This window comes from Hemicordylus capensis, chromosome 4 (assembly GCF_027244095.1).
Source record: "Hemicordylus capensis ecotype Gifberg chromosome 4, rHemCap1.1.pri, whole genome shotgun sequence".
NCBI lineage: Eukaryota > Metazoa > Chordata > Lepidosauria > Squamata > Cordylidae > Hemicordylus > Hemicordylus capensis.
In genome coordinates this window covers 125,085,212-125,110,208 of record NC_069660.1, presented here as the reverse complement: position 1 = coordinate 125,110,208, position 24,997 = coordinate 125,085,212, and the positions used below count along the sequence as shown (strand labels likewise).

General features: G+C 40.8%; 1 protein-coding gene across 9 annotated transcripts in view; it reads left to right on the top strand.

The window, feature by feature from the left end:
- LOC128324836 (divergent protein kinase domain 1A) overlaps positions 1–24,997 on the top strand; it is a 182,537-nt gene that overhangs the window by 99,088 nt on the left and 58,452 nt on the right. For 8 of the 9 annotated variants that reach the window (XR_008307121.1, XR_008307120.1, XR_008307122.1 and 5 more), the window contains 10 exons: positions 2,046–2,270; positions 6,816–6,890; positions 7,694–7,819; positions 8,685–8,828; positions 9,275–9,364; positions 9,471–9,568; positions 10,649–10,709; positions 13,611–13,664; positions 18,136–18,168; positions 18,683–18,832. Coding sequence is in view for 6 of the 9 variants with exons in the window: in XM_053249925.1 (XP_053105900.1) it covers positions 2,046–2,270; positions 6,816–6,890; positions 7,694–7,819; positions 8,685–8,828; positions 9,275–9,364; positions 9,471–9,568; positions 10,649–10,709; positions 13,611–13,664; positions 18,136–18,168; positions 18,683–18,832 (1,056 nt within the window). In the remaining 3 variants the exon portion in view is untranslated. The remainder of the gene's footprint in view (positions 1–2,045; positions 2,271–6,815; positions 6,891–7,693; positions 7,820–8,684; positions 8,829–9,274; positions 9,365–9,470; positions 9,569–10,648; positions 10,710–13,610; positions 13,665–18,135; positions 18,169–18,682; positions 18,833–24,997) is intronic. The other variant, XM_053249920.1, reaches the window with a different exon arrangement.

Here is a 24,997-nt window from a genome sequence, read left to right as displayed (position 1 = left end):
TCCCTCAGGCGATCCAGAAAAATACTATGGTCAATGGTATCAAATGCCGCTGAGCAATTAAAAAAAAAAACCCCCAACAGAGTCACACTCTCTCCATCGATTCCCCAGTAAAGGTCATGCATTAGGCCGACCAAGGCAGACTCAACCCCATAGCCCGTTCTAAAGCCAGTTTGAAATGGGTCTAGATAATCGGCTTCCTCCAAAACTGCCTGGAGCTGGTTAGCCACCACTCTCTCAATCACCTTGCCGAACCATGGGAGATTGGAGACCAGCCTATAACTATCCATCACTGAGGGATCTAAGGAAGGCTTCTTAAGAAGTGGTCTAATCATTGTCTCCTTCAAACAAGGAGGATTCCTACCTGCCCTCAGCGATGAGTTAATGATATTAACTAGGACAACTCCAACAATCTCCCTGCTAGATAGAAGCAGCCAAGTCGGGCAAGGATCCAGAGAACAAGTGGTAGGTTGTACCGCCCCAAGCAGCTTGTCCATGTCATCAGGCATCACAGATTGAAACTGTTCCAATATAATACTGCAGGAGGGTTTGCTGGACACCACCTTAATAGACTCTGTACAAACAGTGGAGTCCAAGTCGGCCCAAATACAAGATATTTTGTCTACAAAGAACCCATTAAAACCAACACAATAAATTCCAATATGAATTTTAGTGTTCATATTGGAAATATCACCCCCTCTGAATTTGCCCATTGACTTACGTCTAGTGTAGTCTATTGTAATGCATTGTAAAAAAAGAGTAGTAACTGAAAACTAACACTTCTTAGAACATAATGACAAAAAATAGCATGATAGAAAAAAGCATATTCTTCTTGAGGGACAACTAAGACTTACAAGTCCACGTGCCTCATGTAAATAACGAGGCTATTCTCACGCGTAGTCGAACCCAGGTTAGCGAAGCCCAGCCTGGGTTAGGCTGTGCATGACAACTGCTGGGATCAGGCCTGATCCCGGTGGGGCAGCACTGCCTAGCCCGGCTTTTTATCCCAGCTTTTAGCCGTGGTTAAGGGCATGAGCATGCCATTAACCCTAGCTCCAGGATCGTGTGTTCGCTTGGGTTGCATCCAGCCCGAGTGGACACAGAGATGGGCACCTGGAGCGCCCATCTCCTGGGGGCTCCTGTCAATGCACCACGCTTGTGGTGCAGTGCACTGTGGGATAACCGGAGACCATGATGCTGCATCCCCATCTCTGGAGTTCCACACTGTATGGCGCAGCATTGATAGTCTGGGAGGGCGATCCATGCTCCCAGCAATATTTCTGCTGTCTGGTTGTGGGGGGAAGGTGAACTGGACCAGCCTACTCACCCGGTCATGTACATGGCCCCAACATCTTGGCAAAATGTGGTTTTCAGCTATTAGCTTTGAAACCAAAAGTGTTATGCCAATGTGAAATATGAGCTATCAATTTTCTTCAGGAAAAGACAAAGTTTGTCATTTTGTTTGTGCCTATCAGTTTGATAAATATCTGTTCAGTGACAGCAATGTTGACAGGAGGGGCTTGCGATGACAGACAATAATGTGTTCAGGCTAATCCTCTAAATTACTGTATCAAGATAATAACCCATAGGAACCTACGGTTTGAAGTGGGTTTGCAAACACAATGGCTTGTGTTAACCATGGTAAAAGATTACATCTTGCTGAGCAAAATATGATTAAGGCAGTTTCCCCCAAGATGACAGGCAGGTCTGGGATCTCTCTATACAAATCCTCCAGAGCAGACACAGGTTTAGCCTGGCAGGTTGAACCTTAGCTTCACTGTACTGTTTTGCTCTTAACCTGGGTTGAAGTAACAATAGGAGTGAACTGTAATTAATTTTTGTGCTGTGGTTAACTGTACGTTTAACCAGTCATTGTCATACTTTTTTTGTTGTAATCTATTTTTATCATTCTCACTTTATTCAGCATGTAGCTTTTTGTTCTCTTGTTCTTGTAAGGGCTACACACATTCATGTGTCAATTGTCTGCTTTGAGATAATGTAACTTCTCTTTAGCAAAAATGCTCATTAATTTCTCTTTTCTGCTTTAGGAACTTGTGCGAAAAGGGATACCCCATCACTTCCGAGCAATAGTTTGGCAGCTTTTATGCACTGCTCAAAATATGCCAATTAAGGATCAATATTCAGAACTCTTAAAAATGACGTCACCTTCTGAAAAGCTTATAAGAAGAGATATTGCTAGAACATATCCTGAACATGACTTTTTTAAAGAAAAAGACAGTCTTGGGCAGGAGGTTTTATTTAATGTAATGAAAGTAAGTCAGCCACTCATACCTATTTATTGAAAATGAATATGAAGTGTTCAGTGTGGTTGCATTTTTCCATGACAACTAAATTTCAACTCCATATTCAGACATACAGGAGAACCTTATTAATTATGGGTTCACTATCCGTGGTTTCGCGTATCCATGGGCGGGTAATGGACACCCGACCTCGGTATATGCGGGGGGGGGGGGAATAAAGGGTTAGATCTGTGGGCCAGAGGTGGCCGGAAATGACCTCAGAGGTCATTTCCGTCTTGACATAGGGAGCCATTTTATGGCTCTTTTTTTTAAAGGGGGACAAAATTGTGGTTTTTGGCCAATTTTGGCCCTGGGGGGCATTCCTGGGGGCCTGTGGAGCACATTGGGCCACACACCCCCTGCATTTCCAGGAACATTTAGCCTTGTTTTAAAGAGAAACTTCAAAAAAAATGTGATTTTCCTCTCCTGGAACCTAACCCCCACAATCCCATTGCAACAATAATCCAGTATTTGCATTTTCCATATCCACAGTGGTAGTGGAGAACAGAACCCCTGCAAATACTGAGGTTCTCTTGTTTACCTCTGAGTTCCATATGATGGGGGCAAGCCAGTAAAGATGACTCTTCATCTTGTGAGCTTCCCAGGGGCATCTGGTTGACCACTGTTAGCGGTGGAGTGCTAGACTAGTAGGCCCCTCGGTTTCATCCAGTGTAAATAACTCTTACATATGAATTTATTCGCATAGGATAACATGCAGACTAAATTAGTCATGACTAAGCACCATTGAAATAAGCGAGACAAGTTAGTCATGACTAAAGTCTAGATGCTATCAATCATGGCTTCCCTTTGTTTTGCACATGGTAGAGACAGTTGATTAGATCTGCGGAAGTCAGTCATTTTGAGTTCTCTGGGAGTGTGACAGTACTGAGTGAGTACAGCATTCTCCCTAGATCAGTGAATTAAATGTTTCCTTATGTGCTAAAGGTTTTATTTATATTTTATTGTTTGATTTATATACCGCCTTTCATTAAAAAAATAATCTCAAGATGGTTCACAACATGTTTAAAAACAGTACAAATCTATTAAACAAAACAGTACAAATACTTAAAATGGCACAAATCCATGTAAACAATTAGGAAAAGCACATACATAATAAAACAGTAAAACACAGCATACACAAGCAGCAACAACGAAAGAGGAGAGCAGCACTTTTATTTAAAAACCTGCATAAAAAGCCACATTTTAATCTCCCTTCTGAAAGCTGTGATGGAGACATAGGAGGCATGCTGCTGGGAGAGTATTTCAAAGCCTGTGAGCAATGTTTGAGAAGGCCCTGTCCCATGTGCATGACAACCAAGCCTCCCTTATAGTTGGCACACAGAGCAGAGCCATCTCCTGATGATCTTGTCAGCTGGGCATAAACCTTTGGGAGCAGGAGATCTTTTAGATATCTAGGGCCCAAACCCTTATGGGCTTTAAATATCAAAACCAGCAGCCATTGTAGCTCTTTCAAAATGGATATGATATGGTCCCAGAAAGCAGCTCTGGACAGACCCCTATCTGCCGCTCTTCCCACCAACTGCAGTTTCTAAATATTCTTCAAGGGCAGCCCCATGTAGAGTGCATTACAGTAATCCAGTTGTGACATGCCTAAGGCATGGCCAGAGCTGTCTTCTCAAGAAAGAGATGCAGCTGGTGCATTAGTCAAAGTTGTGCAAAGGCATCCCTGGCCACCACTTCCACCTGGGCATCCAAAAGCAGAGCTTGTCCAGAAGTACCCCCTAACTGTGCAACTGTTCTTTAAAGGGGAGTGCAATCGCATCCAGATCAGGTTGAATCCTTTTATCCCAATTGGTTCTCCTATTTACCAATAGGACCTCCATCTTCTCTAGATTCAATCTCTACTTACTAGTCCACATCCATCACTGCCTCCAACACCCGATTCAGGACATCCATTGCCTCTCTAGTATCAGGCAAGGAGAGAGAGCTGAGTGTCATCCACATATTGCTGATAACAGTCCCAATCTCTGGATGTCCTCTCCCAACAATTTCATGTAGATGTTAAACAGTATGGGAGACAAAACCGAACCGTGCAGAACCCCACAGGCCAGAACCCCATCACCTTCAGTCTTCAAAGACTGAAGATGATGTTGCAAGCACATATCCATGCCCTTCTGACTTGCATATTACATGGCTCATATGACTAAGACTTCCATGATTAAAATCTTGGAATGTAACACATGAAACTGTTCCCTAGCATTTATTTGTTTTTGATGACTTGGGAGTTCTGATTAGAGCTTAATGATATCGAGAGAAGAACCATCCTATTGTTGCAAGTTGAACACATCTGCTGTCAACATCCAAGCCAGCCAAGAGAATGAGCTCATGTAAACTGTCAATTGACTTTACTCCATTAAAATGCACTCAGACATTCCCTTTTGATCGTTTCCTTTGAATAGAAACGGGGCACATTAATGGTAGCTAATCCTTTGTGCATTCAGAATACATAATAGCTTTCTGCTGATTTGCTACTCTTTAAGAACACATTCACTTTTAGGTTGCTTACAGAAGCTAGCAGTAACATGAAGCAATACATGAATATACTGATGGAAGGCAGGGGTGGCAGAAGGACAGTTATGGCAACCAGGGGCGTATCTAGGGTGGGGCAGGCAGGGCATGTGCCCTGGGCGCCACTTGAAGGGGGGCTCCATTTTTTAAAATTAAAAAAAATTTTAAATGGCAGCTGAAAACAAAATGGCCACTGTGCATGCTCAAATGGCCTCTGTGAGGCCCTAGGCCAGGCATCCCCAAACTGCGGCCCTCCAGATGTTGCTGAACTACAACTCCCAGCATCCCTAGACACAATTTTTTGTGGCTGGGTATGCTGGAAGTTGTAGTTCAGCAACATCTGGAGGACTGCAGTTTGGGGATGCCTGCCCTAGGCCATACCAGGCCTCACAGAGGCCATTTGAGCATGCGCAGTGGCCATTTCGTTTTCAGCAGCCATTAAAATTTTTTTTTTTAATGGCCACCGCACATGCTCAAATGGTTCCGATGAGGCCCAAGAGGCCAGCGGGGGTGGGGGGGAACCTTTGCAGAACCCCCCCCCCCATGGCTTTTAGGAATCCACCTCAAAGGGGCTACAGGTAATTTTTTTTTTAAAAAAAATTAATGTAATATAAGTCACTGTACACATATTCAGTTTGGCACTATGTACAGAGAATCAGGGCTTGTGAATACTGAGCTGAAGCTTATGAGCTAGGATTGTATTCATTTGCTCTTACTTTGCTTCTTGTGATAAGTGAGTTAAATGTGAATAATATGGCTATTAATGGTGAGTTTGTCTTTGAATCATTGTGAAATCCTTAGTATTAAGGCCCACTGGGAGTTTCTTGCTCTCTTTCTCTCATTTTAACTGTCTTTCTGAAATACTAGAATATGTTCCAAGCAATGACACAGTTTACTCTGCATATCCTTTAATTATTTTCAGAGTATCTGGGAAAAGTCAAATTCTCCATTTATTTTTAAAACGTATGTAATAGTGATGCTACAATGCATAGTAGAGAACTAGACAGGCACTTCTGTTTAGTTTTCCAAATACACCTCCACATAGTATTTAGGTATTTCATGAGCCCCAGCATACTGAAATTTTGTAGTTTTCCAGCATTTTTTGGTCTGGCTACGTCCACTGCTAAATAGTTTTTGAAATATTAAAAGATTAACGAGATTGGTTTATATTTTTCAGCTGATATTATGGTAAAGTTATCTGAAAGTTGGGTGTCAGATGTCTGGGCAGGGGGCGCAATTTCAGTGCTTGCTCTAGGTGCTATTTTCCCTAGATACGCCTCTGAAGGCAACAAAGGGGACAATTCCAGAACATAACTGGTGGTGTTGAGCTTCTCGTGCAGTATCCTGATCTAGCACTTTAGAGAATCCTGTCCTCAGTGATGGTATTGACTCCAGTTCTTTATCTGCTGATTTGCAGGTAGTGGGGTTGCCCACACCAAAGAAGTTTAACCTGTAGTAGACTTTAGCTTTTAATTATAAGACTTCTCCTCTTCAGTACGGGCAGAGGCACTTGAGAGAGGGAAAGTAGTAGATATGTTGCCTCTTCTGAAGAATATAGCATTAAAAGACAAATGTGCTGCTCTTGATCTCCTTCTATAGGTCAACTTGTTAACAGAACTGTTCTTCAAAGTAGTAGTAGCATTTTCAGCTCTGTCCTGCTCTTCTGTGCTGAGGTACACCCGAAGTGGTGTACTGCAATAATACAAATAAAATTAATTCAAAATGATAAAAGAGCAATAAAACAGTAAACATAGTCTGAAGCAGCATAAAGCCATGTAATCATTGCACTAAAAACTTGCTTTTAAAAAGCTGAAGATTCTGCATTCTTTCTTTGATCCTGTGGAATTGAACTGAAGTGTGTGTGTGTGTGTGTGTGTGTGTGTGTGTATACGTACAAGCACCCCTACACTCAACTTTACTTGTCAGTTTTGAAAGTAGATATGCTAGCATTCATGCTGTTTGGGGTCTTACTATCTGCTTATTTCCTAGGCATACTCTTTAGTGGATCGTGAGGTTGGCTACTGCCAAGGAAGTGCTTTTATTGTAGGATTGCTCCTTATGCAGGTAGGTAAACATTATACTGTTTTATACATGCAGTTCTTAGAATTCTGTTTTATTAAAGGTAGTACAGAATAACCATAAGCTAAAAAGAGAATCTATGAACTGGGACTTTTCTATAATATTATAACTTTTTTTAATACCAGATGTGGTATGCATTTTTTCACATAATTCAGTAAAATTTAAGATGGACTTCATATGGACTAGATCTGAGCTCTGCTACCTGTTTCTCTCTTCTGGAGCTAGACCTTGGGATATAAATGGATATTAAACCCTTGCTAAAAGATAAACTTTCAGCCACTGCAAGCAGCTTTTCCAGGCACTACTTTATTCTACAGGGCTATTATGGAATGCAATAATGGATCCTAGCTGTTCCACAGGATAGAATCATTTAGTGAAACTCCACATTCTCCGACTAGGCTTGTGTCACTAAGTCACTCTCTTAACTAATACCCACTGCTTAAATTTTGGCAAAGGCTTACCAGTGCTAGGAGGAAATGTTTCAGATCCTGGTATACGAGTCTTTGGTGTCATGTATTAGTTGGGACAGTGTTCTCAGTTGATTGACTAGCTGAAAATGGAGAGTGCTCTGTGCCTCAGAAGTACCTTTTCCTTCCTATCCAGTAAGAGCAGCTGACATAGGGTAGGTGGCTTCCAGGGATGCTTGAGACAAACAGTCTTCCCTCTTACTGATCATGAATATTAAATACATCAAAGTGAAGTAGATGGTTAGAATATGCAATGTCTTTATTTTCTCCACATGTACTTTCATTAATCTTAAGTTCTGACTGTGCTCTCTTTCAAAATAGATGCCAGAAGAGGAAGCATTTTGTGTGTTTGTTAAATTAATGCAAGATTATAGACTTCGAGAACTCTTCAAACCTAGTATGGCTGAACTTGGCCTTTGTATGTATCAGTTTGAATGGATGATACAGGTATATCTGAGATCTGTTACCTCATATACATTGTGTAGTTAATTGTTATCTTTCTCTCTTTAAAAACAGTTGCAAATTAAAAAACACCAGTTGCAAGCAGTTGTCACTTTCTTGACAAAGACAATAAATTGGATAGGAATATGGTAGAACATAACTAGATGTACCTGCAAAAGTAGAAAAATATTTTGTGTACAGGAATGGCCAAATGACCCTCATTTAACTACAATATATGAAAAAATTTAATACTCCCTATTGTATAATTTTCTGTTGGTCATATAAACAATGGTTAAGATAATTGTCAACAAATCTGCCCTCCTTGTAGGCTGTCTCTCACATCCTTTCCACTGTCCTTTGTTTCTGTTTTTTTGTTTTTTTTTTAACAAATCACAGTTTGAATCTGGATGTAATGAAGAACTGTGGTTAGTTCAAAAGTAGAAGCTTTTGGAGGAAGGGGAGAGCACATGAACTTGCAGGCTTTTACACAATAATGTAAAGCTTGGTTTAGATGATGATCTGAACTAGGCCATCGTGTAGCCTATTTTGTTGAAGGAGAATAGCCCAATCACTATATGGCCTCCTGACTACAAAGTCCATGTGTTTGATCTGGATCATTGTTCTATTTGATATAAAATCAGATGTCTCCATTTAATTCATATATATATATATATATATATATATATATATATATATATATGTATGTATGTATGTATATATGTATGTATGTATGTATATACACACACACACAATACAATACACAATACAACACACACACACACACACACACACACACACACACACACACACACACACACAGTCTTTCTGAAAGTCTCAACTAAAACAATCATTTTAAACTTTATTTTCCCAGGAGCAGCTGCCGGAGCTATATGTGCATTTCCAAGCCCAGAGTTTCCATACTTCTATGTATGCATCATCATGGTTCTTAACTATTTTTCTGACAACTTTCCCATTACCAATTGCAACAAGAATATTTGATATATTTATGTCCGAGGTAAGCTACTGTCTTATGTTGGTTTAAACACACACCATATACTATTGTCCAAAGCAACCGCAGGCAATGTAGAACATGCCGGTTGCCTGGTTAACATGAGATTTTCACTCTGCTTAAACAGATTCAGCAGGACCACAAAGAGGCAACTTGGGCCTCAGGGCAAAACATCTTCTTGGCTTTTCTCTTGCAGCTCCCCCAAATATTGTCTGTGTGGACCAGTATGTTGTGGCCCTTGTGGGGCCCTGAGGCAGTTTGCCTGCTTTACCCCACCTTCAATCCCCGTTTATATTAGAATTCAGATGTGACACTGGAACAGTATGCCTTTCCAATAAATTTGTCAATAAGATCACCTTAAAAATTCTTTTAATCATTAATTTAACTATTAGGAATTACTAGAAAATTTTAGAATACAGATATTAGAAATACTTTATAATACTTATTTCTAGGGTTTAGAGATTGTGTTTCGGGTTGGCTTAGCACTACTCCAGATGAATCAAGCAGAACTAATGCAACTTGACATGGAAGGAATGTTACAGGTAAACATTTATTACACTTTCATTATAATATCAACGTACTGGAAGGTTTGTTTATAATAATTTGTTGGTGTTAATCCATTTATGATCTCCAATTTCTGTGTTTTAGCATTTTCAGAAGGTCGTTCCACATCAATTTGACAGTGGGCCAGACAAGTTAATCCAGTCAGCTTACCAGGTCAAATACAACACAAAAAAGATGAAAAAGTAGGTGGTAGTATATAAAAGTCTGTTGATAATATTATTAAAATGTAGAAATCAGATCTGGATGGTACGTCAATTGCTGTAGAATTGTGAACTTGGTTAAATGAAGAGTCTCAATACTTCTTGTATAAATAATGTTGGTTAGAATGTATGTCTCAGGGGTGGGGGGAGTTCAGGGCAGGCAACCATGTTGGTCCATTGGAAAAATCCGAATAGCAGCAGTAGCATCATACCTTTTATTGGGAACAGTTGAAAGTCACAGAGTAGCAAGTTGGCTTTTGAATTTCACAGAACTCTTGCTTGGGCTAGATGTTGCACAAAAGGGAGAAGACAAAATATGTTTCTAGTAAAAAAAATGCTAGGAAATGGAGACCCTTTCTAGAGAAGTCTATTGGCAGATCAGTATATATAAAATAAACAATTTAACTACTTCCTTGTTGCAGATCTAGAATTTTCCATTCTCAGTTTAGGAAAACAATCCCATCCACCTTCTTGGCTAATCTCATCTCACGTGTAGCTTTTACACACTATGTATCATATACATGTGCTTCCCTTCAGATATAGGCATTTGAATTTTGTATAAGAAGTTCTGCTTTTGACTGAGTATTAAGCACTACAACTAGAAGGGGTGGGGGGATGAGTACGGACTTCTAAATAATTTTTGGATTATTCAAACACTAGTATTTGTTTTGTATAAGGGCCATTTCATATGTGTCACTTTTCCCTACAGGGCTGCACATTAGTGTAGTGAGAGAGATAAAGGGCACATTGTGTGTAAAGATCAGTCAGTTTTGCCAAGCTTATCCAGTTTGTGTGTTATCAAGTTTGGGGAAAACTTCATGCAAACCAGTGTAAGACCACAGAAGCAGTTAAAGTTCCACCTCACTGCAATCCAATCCTTTTAATGTTGGTTTTCAAATAAGGGAGAAGGAAAGAAATTTCCAGTGACTTCAAGAAATCTTGTCACCTTTTCAAGAGTCATACAAATGAATGATATTGGAAAGTTTTGTCTATTCTGTTAAAACACAAGTATGTAACACTAAGAAGCAATCTGCATTGGTGCTCAATTTTTTTCCTTTTCAGGTTAGAAAAAGAATATACTACTATAAAAACAAAGGAAATGGAAGAGCAAATTGAAATTAAAGTAAGTGGGGGATTTTTGTGTGTTGGATAATCATGATTTTTAGCTGTAGTATCTAGATATTTTTCTATTAACCCTTTAATAGAAGTATGTTAATTCAAGACATGGCTCCAAAAATAGCTAGGTGGTTGTTATTTCTAAGGAAGCAACTGAAAATACACTGTTGAAACTTACAGATACCACATAGCCTTCAACATTTCAAGACTACATTTAAAACAAAACTACCAAGAAAAATGAGTCTAATGGGGTATCATGCTACTCTAGGTACTAGATCTCCTACTCCCCAGCTCCTCTTGAAATAGGTAAACTGCCAATGTAGCTATAACTGTGTGGAGCTGAAAGCATTGCAAATGCTTTGTACACTGAATAATGTAATACCAACTATGGTGGACTTGTGCTTAAACTCTGTGCTAGGTTTTAATGAATGTGATGACTTTCACTCATTTGCCCAAAAAACAATCAGTTGAAGCATATGTGGCACAAAGGTCATAAACTCCAATCAAGACTGTAGTAGGTTTTTGTATGCGAAAGAGGCATGCCTAGAACTTAGAACAGATGAAAGCAAAACCAAAAATCCTTCTCCTTTCTCAAAAGTTTCACATTTGCCCAGCAACACTTCATTTCAAAAATGTTCATATGCACATCCATATCGATAGCAAACAATTTAACTGACTAAGATTTGTTTAAAGTCTCTGAATGTCAGGTACTGGGGGCAAATGGGACGGCCATAATCATGCATGGATTGTGAGCTCCCAGGCATTGGAAACAGAATGTTGGACTAAATTGAGCTATGATCTGATCTAAGAATGGGGAAGACTCTTGTAAGCTTTGCTTAAGTTAAATAGGCATTCATTATACAATAAACAGTAGTGCAGATACCTGCATGAGGATATCTGTGTGATAATTCTGCACAGTTTGGGTTTAAAGTAGCTTGTAGTATGTGAGGGGAGGGTTTTTAGTTCATTCTGCCCAAACTCTTGTGGTGCATTGTCCATTAACTCAGTGAGTGGGCCTTTTACATACGTGATTTAGCTTATTCATGTCAGATCAGCAGTGTTCTGGGGAAATGCCCACTCGGGCTACAGTTGTAAGCATCTTTACTTAGAAGTGGGTCCCATCTGACATCAGTAGAATTGGTTAGGACCATTAGGTTGTACCTTACTGATGAGAACTCAAAGTAATAGCAATCTTATAAGAATGTTCCAGCAATAGTGCACACCAGTGTATAGAATCCTAAGCCAGAAAGGGGTAACCATTATATGTCTGAACGGATCACTAGGAATCAGAAACTGCCTACTGCCCCTCAGAGAATCAATTCCTAGATTCTTAATTCTTCTAAAGATTCCCTTTTTGGTGTGTTGTGTTTGCTAGGTAACATCATGTCCAGAAATTACAGCAGGCTTTGGGGTCTATGGAATTATCTCAGAAGTGGGATCCCCCAGGGATCTGTACTGGATTAATGCTTTTTAATCATTCATACATGATCTAGAAGCCGGGCCAGATTTGTGGATGATACTAAACTATTTAGGATAGTGAAATCCAAAACTGATTATGAGGAGCTCCAAAAGGATCTCTCCAAACTGTGCAAGTGGACAACAAAATGGTAAATGAGGCTCAGTGTAAGCAAGTGTATATTGGGGCAAAAAATCCCAACATCGCATATATGCTGATGGGGTCTGAGCCATCAGTGACAGACTAGAAAAGGGGTCTTGGTGGACAGCTAGTTGAAAGTGTTAACCCAATGTGCAGCAGCTGTGAAAAAGGCAAACTACATGCTTGAAATAACTAGGAAAGGGATTAAAAATAAAACTTCCAGTATCATAATGCCCTTATACAGTTCTATGGTGTGGCCACATTTGGAGTGCTGTGTACAGTTCTGGTCATCCTATCTCAAAAAAGACATTATAGAACTGGAAAAGGTACAGAAGAGGGCAACCAAGATAATAAAGGGCCAAGAACATCTTCTTTATGAGGCACAACTACAACTTCTGGGGCTTTAGAAAAAAGATGACTATGGGGAGACATGAGTGAGATCTATAAAACTATGCATAGTGTGGAGAGAGAGACCACTTTCTTCCTCTCTCAGCACTAGAACCAGGGGTCAACCCATGAAACTGATTGTCAGAAAATTTAAGACTGACAAAAAGAAGCACTCTTTCAAACAGTGCAATCTATGGAATTCTCTGCCACAGGATGCGGTGATGGCCACCAGCCTGGATGGCCTTAAAGGGAACTTGGACAAATTCATGGAGGACAGGTTTATCAGTGGCTACTAGTTTGATAGTTATAGGCCACCTCTAGTCTCAGAGGCAAGATGCCTCTTGCAGGGGAGTAACAGCAGGAGAGAAGGCATGCTTCCATCTCTTATCTGTGGGCTTCTCAGTGGCATCTGGTGGACCACTGTGTGAAACATGATGCTGGCCTGGATAGGTCTTGGCTTGATCCATCAGGGCTGTTCTTGTGCTCTCCCCTACTCTTCCAGTTCTCTATTTCTTAGGCAGATTCAAATGATAACAATCCAGTATATGTGAAGAAATGGGCCATGCCAAAAGCACACCTATCGGGACATCTGTGGAGAACATTCTAACACCCTCTCGACATGTCTCTTAATTGTGGGTGGAACAAGTATTTGTAGTGCATGTTTAGAGGCCATTTTGGTGAAGGGCCTCCACACACAATCAAGAGATGCGCTGAGAGGGTGTTTGGACATCCTCCACAGATGTCCCTACAGGCACATTCTTGGCATGACTCTTGTTTCTTCACATCTACTGGGCCGGCTTAATTTGAATCTCGCCCTTTTTAAAGGGGGAAAAATGTAATCTGCTCTGTTTAGGAGATAATACTTAATTTGTTACTTTCGGAAAAAACAAGTTGTTCTTAAAAGGAATTTTGCTTCCTTTCCAGAGATTACGAACAGAAAACAGGCTTTTAAAACAGCGCATTGATACACTAGAAAAAGTAAGTAAGCTGGTAACAGAATCCTGAATTCAGCACTGCCTTAAATTACTTGTTTTGTATTAGTGCAATTTTGAATAACTGCACTAAGAGCATGACAATAGTTATAATTTCTGCATACACTGCCAATGGTGTGATACTGCTTTATAATTAATTTTAAAATTAGGAGGACCTATCATTCAGAATACAACAAAAAATGAATATTACAAAGTTCTGTGGCACCTTATACAATGTTATTGTAGCATAAGCACTTGGGCTTATGAAAAGGTGACGGTGGAACTGGATTAGTTAGAACATGTGTATCATGAACATGTATATATGTAATATATACATGAACACTGAATAAAGCTGGTTTGTATATTGATGTATTTAATCAACATTGAATAAGAATGTGTGTAATGAACATTGGATAAAGCCAGTTTGTTCCAGTAACCAGAGCTAATAGACAAGGTATTTACATTCTACAAGCTAAATTTTCACGTTGTTGTTGTTGTTGTTCTCCTATAGTTCTTTCTATAGTAAGAAATTAAACCAGGTATCTGAAATTATGTGCACACTGCACAGATTAGTCTTTCAGAATATAAAATGCTTGTCACTAAGCATATTGTGAAAATCCAAACACAGCTTTTTGCAGCCTTCTTCCTTAATTCAGTTGCAGCTTTGAATCAGTGAAATGACTAAAAATAAAGGGAGCTAATTCTCCATTTAGGTTAAAGGAGATAAAAGATTGAGTCTGATGAGAGAAGAGGCGTAGCTGAGATGTTGTTGGTTCAAAAACAAGTTGAGAATTGAACACCTTTCTTTCTCCTCGGGTCTCCACAGAAGAGCTGTGGGCTTAGCTGCCCCCCACTGTAGTTCTGACAGGCTCAAGGCTAAGTAAAGTGTGCCGTTGAGTCGGTGTCGACTCCTGGCAACCACAGAGTCTATGGTAGAATACAGGAGGGGTTTACCGTTGCCATCTCGCATGCAGTATGAGATGATGCCTTTCAGCATCTTCCTATATCACTGCTGTTCAACACAGCAACCTCTTGCTCCCTAGGCAAGTTGCTTCCCCACTGCACCATTATGTGGCTCCTCAAAGCTAAATAGTAGGTTCCAAATATCCACCACCTTCCAATTTTTCTTCTGTCCACTCCCATGACAAAGGAGTTAGCTCTATGAAGAACTCTGAACTTATTAAAAGAACAAAATTCTCCTGCAAGAACAGTGCATTTTCCTACCCTGGGCTTCTAGAGCCACTAGAGCTTCCTTATTCTTATTTCAAGCATATGGGCATTTCTGATCACTGGGTGGGGCTGGGGAAGAGGGAGGATGCTGGGATGCCTAAATTGGCCAAGCTGCTAACAGATGAAATGGGCATCTATTACACTGTTGGGTGGCAAGAAGGAAACCAATATTGAATAAGAAATGTTGGCAATATGTTAAGTGTCTATTTTAATATTTCAGAATGAGATTTCTTTCTGAAAATAAGTGCAGTTAAGTGTTAGGTGCAATTGCTTCTACTTAATGTGCTGGTTTTTACATTTGAAATGCAGCATTTGAAGCAAAACTTGAAATATTATGGTACCTAGTGGTATGGTGTGCTAATGTTTAAGATCTGAGACATTCTCTGTTCTTCCAGTTGAAAATATTCCCAGATATACTTGCGATAGCTATATCTCTCCTTGGGATATACAAGTCCCTCTCTTTGGGATCCAGGAGGCAGGCTTAAAACACTGACTATTTCACAAGGGGTAGAGTTCACTCTTTCCTGCTAATACTAGTCCAGCCTTGATGGAGAATAGCAAGCTTGAGGCAGTATGCCAGTCTCCTAGCAGAATTTCTGTTCCTTCAACCTTGCTGCTTTCATTGTCCCACCATGGACAGCTTTTTCCCCACTGGAGTTTGCTCTGCTCTTTCTTTTGGTAAGGGCAGCTAGGTAAATTGGAGCATCCATTTCAGGATTCTCATCTTTTCCTCAGTGGAAGGCTGACCCTCCTCCTGCAGACTAAACTGGATTATGGTATGATTCTCTTTATTGCTCTCACTTCCAGAACTGTATGAGAGGTTGTCAAACAAATAAGAAAAATAAATATTAATAGTTTTTCCAGTGCCCAGCTGAGACTTTCAAATAATACAGATGATGGAAACATCTAATTTAGTCCTTCTCAAGAATTTGGACAGTGTTGAAATCTTAGCAGTAGTTCTTATGGTGATTGGAATACTCTTCCCAATACTCTCCTTATTGTGAAATCTGTAGTCAAATTGCTGTTGAACTATTTCCATTGCTAAGTTTGTGAATGTTACCTGATTTGGAAGATCTCTTGGCAGTTAGAGCAGCTTTGATATTTTGAATAAAGAAGATCTTTGGAAATATTGTCACACCTTAAGTTCTAAGACTGTGTCCCCTTCTGTCCCCATTCCCAAGGTGAAGGAATGGCAAATGTGTGAAGAATCCTAAATATACCTAGAGAGAAGAAAATATTCTGCAAAAATATCTCCTTGGCACCTAAAGACACTACAGCCGGATGTCTTAAGGAGTACCTCTTTCTACCCTAGAAGTCTTTTAAGCTTATGGTATCCACAGACCTTCCATAAAAAGGTCACAAATGCTACTGCTTTGGGAACACCTTCACACTTTAGCAGTCTACACGGTGGCTATACCATCTTCAAAGTACAGTCATCCCTCACCAATCGTGAGGGTTCTGTTCTGGGAAAACCTTGAGGTTGGCAAATTTGCAGTAGACAAATTGAAACCAATGGCAAATGGGGTATGGGGGATCACAGTCACAAAAAGACTGCAAAATACAGTATTTAAAAAAAATAGGGAAATAATCTCCCCCCAATCACCAGGAGTCAGTAAGAGGAGTGAATGGGACCCCCGGAAATCGCCAAAAAACCTGCCGAAATTGTTGGGGGGGGAATCGCACCAAACTGCAGATACTCAGGTTGCAGTTGGTGAGACCTGCCACAATTTCCCAGTTGCGGATCCTCAAATTGTAGTTGGGAAACCCGTGGTTGGTGAGGGATGACTGTACTCCTTTTGAAACGGCCAGATTGACTGCCTAGCCTACAGTAGGAGGCAAGTTTTCCTTGATTCTCAAGTACAGCAAATTGAGGTGCCTACACTGTCCTGATTATGAAATTCTGCTGCTGGATAGTAGTTCTTCTTTATATCCCACTCCATAATGGCCTTCCCAGGAAAATATTATATCTTAGAAATGTTTATCTCCACACATAATGAGGTGGTGTTTGTGATCCTTCACCTTCAGTCTTAGATTCTTTACTTCCTCCAGTACAGTAGTCAAAAGGCTACTTTGTCCAGCTTTTCTACCTTGAATTTAAGAGTCAGGGTTGTGAGCAGAATTAAATTCAGGTTCATGTTTCTAGCTCTTCATCCTTGTGTAGCTTTCTCTTACCAGATCTGTTTTTATATAATCAAAAACCTAAACAGAAGATTTAAGTTTTGACCTAAGTCTTTCCCATCTGGGAGTGAAGTGTGGCCTTTCTCCGTAGCCAATATGCATCCTGGCTCCTAAGGAGATGGGACTTCCTACTTGAAGGTTCTCCCCCCCTTTCATAAAATAGAAGCAGAAAGGTAAAATGGAAATCTGTTCTTAAATCTCACCATGGAGGACTTAATTGTATGTTTGAGTTCACTTTGAGGATAGCCCGTGCCCTATCTGATTTATACATACAGAGACACTTCTATTTAAAAAGTAATAGCTTTAACCTGTAGATAGCAATTCTTTTTTGTTACACTGTATACTTGATCCTTGAAGCACAAGTTTCCATTTAACTAGGCTGACTGTTGCCCTGCGTTTGAATGTGTATGTATGTGGGGGAGGCAGGAATATTTGGTGCATTCTTGGATTGAAGTGAAACTTTCTGGCTGGAAAGCTGACAGCGATTAGACCTTTACAAAAACTCACTTTTCTGTTGCAAAATTTGACAGGGAACATTAAACTGTAAGACAGAAAATTGAATTATTGCTAGAGTTGTCTGAAGGTGGCTAATTTGTGTATTGCAACTGCTCTTCATGCCTGACATCTTGCATCACTGGACTCTTTTTATCTTTTAAAAAGCTGCTATTGTACAAATGTATCTGTCCTTGATTAGCTGAACTTTTAGGGGTGCTCAAATTATACCTCCTTTCACATCCTAATGCTTGGATTGAATGAGCTTTGCATTGAACTTTGTGATTCTCCATGCCATAAACTGTTGCCTGAAAATTACAGAGCCTTTCCTTCTAAACAAGTACTTTTAAATTTGGAATGCTCTTTTCTGAATCAAGCCTCCAACTTCTCTCTATGCTGATGAAATTCTTGAATGTAAATTAATTTGGATTACCTGTCAAGGTCTGAAGGATTCATACTTGAAGCTTATTAAATATGGAAAGTAGGTAGAATTTTGGGCATTATTTTCCACTCTTGATCTTGTCACTTGTTTTTCCTTTTTTTCTCTTATTCCTATCTGAATTTTTTCCTTTTTGTAGGAAAGTGCTTCCTTGGCAGATAGATTGATACAGGTATACTTCTTTAGTATTACACTCTGAAACTCATCTCCCATGCTCAAAGCAGTGTTTTAATGCATGCTTAATTACATGCATTTTTAAAATGAACTATCTATCCTAGTTACTTGCAAAACTGTGTTAGCAATTCTGTGTTAGAATAATATTTAGACACATACCTGCACGTTCCTTCTAATGGCATCTGAAATTCCTAGTAATCAGTGGGCTTTAATTAGCACTAATTCTGTAGATCTCTGCAAACTCATAACAGATATGCATGCACAATGGGGCAATAAATGCATGAACAGAGTTTTACTGAATGCAAGTATACAGTTGACCTTGCTGAAAGCTACTAATCATCTTAATGTGATGCAGTATTAAGCTGCTATACTTTACAAAACTTATATTCTGGCTGTAACAGTTCTGTGATGATTTGCGAGATTTTAACTGTATGGCAGAATAAATATTTAAAACTCTCGGTCTTCCCCGGATCGATCCTCCAATTGCTTTAAAAAGAAAATTATGTCCTAAGGGACAAGTGACAAGGGCCCAGGAGGCTGAGGAAAACTACCTCATTAAACGGGAGCTGGGCACCATCAAACAGCAGAGTGATGAGGCCATTACTAAACTGGAGCAAGCTGAGAATACCATCAGGGAGCTGCAGCAGCAGCAGCAGCAATGGGTAAGGCACCTGGTAGCACTTCATCTCATCTCTTTCATTCACTTGTTTCTTGTTTCAGTTGGTCACGGCATTATCCTTGTACTGTTCTTCTTAACAGATTGCTTTCTGTGCTATTAGCATCCACGAAAAAGTACATCAAAATGAATGGACCTAATATTCTTGATAATTAGATGAAAATTGTTTATGCTACCCATATGTACTCAGAAGCAAACCAGGTTGATTTCTATGGCACTTAATGCCAAATAACTGTGCTTAGGACTTGCATAAGGTGTATGAGTGCCACAAACATGTGTCTCTTCTATGTGTACTTGTAGATTCGCCAGATTGCTTTTCCTGCTGGATATTTGTCTTAAAGAGTAGTTTAGGGAGCTGAAAAAATGTGTAATGCCACACATGGCAAACTTAAACTGTAAATGTAAAATGTAATCTAGACATTAATCAGATTCATGGAACCTTTCTGTAGTAGCTTCCTTTGGAATTGATTGTATTTTTGTAAATGTAACCTGTTGTCTATGTATTTGCAATTCAAATTATTTATGTTGTGCCAAATATGACTGGGCTGCTTTTATATCATCATATACTAAGATGTTCATTGCTTATATAGTTGGAGAACTTGTAAACTGTGAAGATACTTGGCTTTCTGATCTGTACAAATGTATTTTTAATGTCAGATGTGGCAGACAGCAGGAAGATGGGAGAACTAGCTTATATTCTGCAGAGGTTTCTTCCCTTTAGCTGCTTTTGTTTTGTTTGTATATTCAGCTATGAATGGGCAATTATACTTGCATGTAGGATCCACTCAAATTTCTTGTATCTAACAATTTATCCAGATTAGGATTCCAGATTGCAATCCCAATGCTGATGGTATACTGGAGAACCTAAAGTATATTTATTTATTTATTTTTATTTTTACATTTTATATCCCGCTCTTCCTCCAAGGAGCCCAGAGCGGTGTACTACAAACTTGAGTTTCTCCTCGCAACAACTTTGTGAAGTAGGTTAGGCTGAGAGAGAAGTGACTGGCCCAGAGTCACCCAGCTAGTATCATGGCTGAATGGGGATTTGAACTCGGATCTCCCCGGTCCTAGTCCAGCACTCTAACCACTACACCACGCTAGCTCCCTTTAACACACACATAGCAGGACACTCCATAGTTGTGGCCTTTCCCGTGTGCTTCCCCCCTAGTCTGTTCATTTGTCTGTCCTTCTCGGCTACCACCTGCTCTAGGGCTCCAAGTGTGCTGCAAAAGAGATGGGGGAAGCACACAAAAGAACTGAGGGGAAACCAGGTAGAAGTAGTCACAACCTCCTGAGAGTCACAATACATTGGGAGGGTTTAAGGAAAGGTCACTACCTGGGTTGTTGGAACCTGGTGACCCTTATGATAGCTATGCCATACTACATACATATTGTGTTCTTGTTCTTTCATAGCTAGGCAATACTTGCGCCAGCTTGCAGGCACAAGGGAGGAAGTATTATGCATGCTAACTAGGACTACCTAGTTCAAGAAAGGAGCATATGTATATGGTTTCAACAATGTATTGAGTCAATAGGTCTTAAAATCACTGACCTTATTCTGGCTGGTTTCTCCATGCATGAATTGTATCTCAGAGACTTGGTTGAGGGAGGCTGGAGGCCCAGTCTGGTCCCGGTGCCTCCGTCCAGGGTACTCTGAGGAACAGGTATGGGGACGTGGGCAGGGAGGCAGAATGGCTGTGGTCTACAAGAATAACATCTCCCTTACTAGGATCCCTGTCAAAGTGTCTGACCATATCAAATTTGTGTGTTAAAGTTTGGGGACCAGGGATAAACCTGAACTTCTGTTGGTGTACTGATCACCCCACTGTCCAACGGAGTCCCTAACTGAGCTGACAGACTTGGTCTCGTACTTGGCATTGGGGTCTCCCAGGCTTGTGGGGGGGACTTCAGTGTTCACTTCTGGACCAGTTTGTCCAGGGTGACTCAGGAGTTCATAGCAGTCATGACAACTATGGGCCTATCCCAAGTTGATGAACGTGTGTTGCTGCTTACACACTTGATCTGGTTTTTTACTTTTCACTCAGGGTGGTGTTCCGTGGGTGGGGAACCACTGCCCATTGAGATCATCCAGAGAGGTTTGTCTGAGGTTGCCTTCTCTGTTGCTGCCCTGAGACTCTGGAATGCACTCCCTGCTGAAATAAGAGCCTCCCCATCTCTGACAACTTTTAAAAAGTCTTTAAAGACTTGTTTTTTCACCCAATCTTTTTAACTTGACTGTGATTTTAATTGTGTTAAGGTTTTCGTTTTTTTTCTTAATTTGTTTTATGTTGTTGTAAACCACCAAGAGACAGAAGTTGGTATGGTCTACAAATTAGATTAGATAGGGTTTTATCTATTGGATCAATTTTACCCCCCCACCCACCCACTGTTGCTCAATGTTGGATTACCCTAATAGCAGGCCACCAATCTCTCTTGGCCTAAAACCTGTGGTGTGAGAATGACAAGGACACTTCTGGGATATTGGGGCATACAGTTTTCCTTATCTCTAAAAAGCAAGCACATTTCCCCCTCCCATTGTCTGTATTCTTGACATTCTAGCAGAACTAGTTGCAAGGCAGCACACACATGTCATGGAGTCTTGGGGATATAGTGAAGTATGTGTGGTAGGCAGCACTGATGAAAGAGAACCCCATTGGCAATGAGCTATTAATAGATCTATATCCTAAGAGGAATGCATTCTGATAACTGCAATATCTTCAAACACTTTCCATATGTCAGGAAAAGCCTTTTTAGCAGGTCTTGTAGCATATGTTACTAGCACCAGGGATGCAGTAAGGTTGGAGTGGGCCCAGAGACTATTTTGAAATGCCCCGCCCCTCGCTGAAGCTCAGCTCATGAAGTAAAGAAATCTTAAATGAGGTTGAATAGTGGTAACAAAAAGTATAGTAAAATTTATATATATAACCTATGTGCCACAATAGAACATCATCCTAAATTATTTTTTTAAAGGTTTTGTAAATTGTGCATGATGCAAGCCATTTAATGGTACTAGAGAAAGACATGCTGTTCTGGTAGCTCCAGGTCTTAACACTCACATCAATTTCGGAGGATGAATACAACTGAAGGAAGCCCGAGTGGGTGCGCAGCTGGTGGAGTCAGTCATGTGACTTGCCTCTGGGGGCGGCCCCCAAGGCATTGGGCCCCTAGACAACTGTCTCCCCTTGCCCTATTATAGTTACGCCCCTGACTAGCACCTATCTAGTAATACAATTTGCTCCATGTGGGAGATGGTATACATTAGTGATGTGCACGAACCGGTTCGCAGGCCATGTTAGAGGATTGCGAACCGGTTCGCTGGACCGATGCGGGGTGGTTGCTTTAAGGGCGGGGGGGTTGTACTTAACCCTCCCACCACTTTTCCCTCCCTCCCGCCACTTTTCCTCCTCCGGCGCTTCATTTTTAAGCAAAATCTTAGGTGCGGCAGCATTCCTCCCTGCCGCCCCTGCCCCCTTGTTGCCCGCTAAAAGCAGAAGTAACTTCCGCACATGCGTCTGCTGCTGTGTGCACGCGTCACACACATGTCACTGTGATGTGCACGGTGTGTGTATGCATGAAAGTTACTTCTGCTTTTAGCAGGCAACAAGGGGGCAGGGGCGGCAGGGAGGAACGCTGCTACCCCAAAGATTTTGCTTAAAAATGGAGCGCCAGAGGGGGAAAAGTGGCGGGAGGGATAAGTACAACCCCACCCCACCCCGCCCTTAAAGCAACACACACCCCTGGCATCGGACCGCGCCTCCGTGGTCCGTGCACATCCCTAGTATACATCTGAACATGAATTCTTGAAGAATCTGTATTCCGCCCGCCCCCCCCAAAAAAACCAAAAACACATTTACTTTGCTACATTAATATCAGGATAAGGGTTAAAGAAATATAGTATCAGAGATTCACTTTTGTATTTTACAGGTCAATTACTCTAGTTTTAATGCTCGATAAACACCTGACAAATTGAATAACCACAGCAAATTAACTTTTGATCGATTTTGTAACTTTAAGTCCAACCTGATATCTAAAACTGTGTTGCTGAGAGGTTTGAATTTCCATATTTTTCTTATTAAACTGATATTGACCCATTTATGAAGGAAAAATCTATAAATGGCTACTAGTCTTGATGGCTATATGCTGCCTCCAGGTTCAGAGGCAGTGTGGCCCTGAATGTCAGTTACAGGGGAGCAATGGTGACAGAGGTATGCCTTCACTTGATGCTTGTAGGCTTCCCAGAGGCATCTGGTTGGCCACTGTGAGGAATAGTATACTGGACTAGGCCTTGGCCTGACCCAGCTATGCTCTTCTTATGTTCATAGTTTAACTCAGACCTTGGAAATTATATAGTAACTTTTGGGTTGTTTCTATTTTTAAACAATATTTATATCTCCAGTACACTACTGCTTGGAGCAGTTCACAACATTAATAAAATATATACACTATAAAGTAAAAGATAAATAAAATTAAACAAGTTAAAAGACCGAACTAAAACCACGTTTAAAATTACAAATTATAAAAGTAAGTTAAGCTGAAAACTTAAGTTAAAAAATTTAAAAAACCTACCAGAGATATAAGCAGTAGATAAAACCTAAATCTTTAAATACACATAAATCTTTTATGTGTATTTGCTGCAACACCCTTGATCAAGAAAATCCATGCACTTAAATATCAAATATTTTCCAGCATGCAAAATAATAAACATAGATCTAATGTCAACTTAACATATAGCATTCATCTTCATATCCACTCATGTATGAATCACCAATGCTGCAGCATATGTTGCAAGAGAGACCCCTTGAATGTCATGCACTTGCAGTACTCATTATGATTATCATTAGAGTTCTTAATATAAAGAGTTTCAAATAGAAAATCTGGTACGGGATCCATTGAATCCATTAGAATGGGTTCTGCGCCTGTGCGGAAGCCTCTCGGTGTCGAGTTTTCACAGCTCCTTTTCGGCGCCTGCGCCCCGCACCACGTGGCTATTTAAGGCGGGAGGAAGCGCAGGCAGCTAAGTTCCTTTGCAACCGCCGTAGGAATCACTTGGTTTCTGCGGCTCTTTCATGCTAGTTTCCTTGGCTAATTTCGTTTTCGGATCTACTGATTTTGACTCAGACTGTTCTTTCGGACTATTCTTGCTATCTGATTTTGGATTGTCTGCTCTCGTTTTGACCCGGATTGTGACTGTTTTTGCTTCTGTAATCTCTTTTGGCTTGGCGAAAAATCGGACTTCTTTTCTGGCTACTGACCTCGGATAGTGAGTACTATGGATTCCCTAAGGGGGGAAAGAACTTTAAACGCTGCACTGAGTGCAAAGTGAAACTGCCCTCACAAGATCGCCACAGCTTGTGTTTGCTGTGTCTGGGCGAGGCCCATAAAACTTCGGCCTGTAAAATATGTCAATCTTTTTCTAAACAGACCAGGAGAAATTGTGAGCTCTGTTTATGGGCCACTCTATATGATGATGTTTTGACACCGCCTTCCTCCTCAAAATCTCCCCAGGCGCATGGCTCGAAGGACCTGGGTCTGGCTCAGTCTAAAACTTCGACACCCCCCGTGAAGGCCCCTAAACCTCGAAAAGGCCAGGTGAGAAAATGGCGGCCACTGGCGTTCCCACCAAAAAGGCATGGCTTCGAACCCAGTCGGAATCCATGCCTTCCCCAGGAACTGCACAAGACATGGTCTTTGTCTCCACATCGAAAGCGCTGGCTCCCGGAGATTCGACTTCGACACCATCGATACCGACGACTTTGCAGCTTTCGGTATCGACAGCTCTACCACGAGCCGACTCCTCGGCATTGAGCGCTCCAGCCAGGGCTCCTTCAATGCCGAGACCTATACCCCACTCAACATCGACAGATTCGATGCCGACGGTTTTGATACCAACTGAGGCAGTAAAGAAGCTGACGGGACACACAGCCTCGACACTGAGACTATCAACCTCGGTATCAATATCGACAGAGACTCTACAAGATGCATTGAAAGAAGTGCTCTCGACATCGGTGGTGCTGCCAATGATGCTCTCAATATCAGCTACTAGGGACCTAGTGCTGGCACAGACTCCCATTTGTTCACCATCAACATCGAGGGAGGATGAACAAGCATCTGTACTAAATACCCCAACAAACATCACGACGGTGACCCC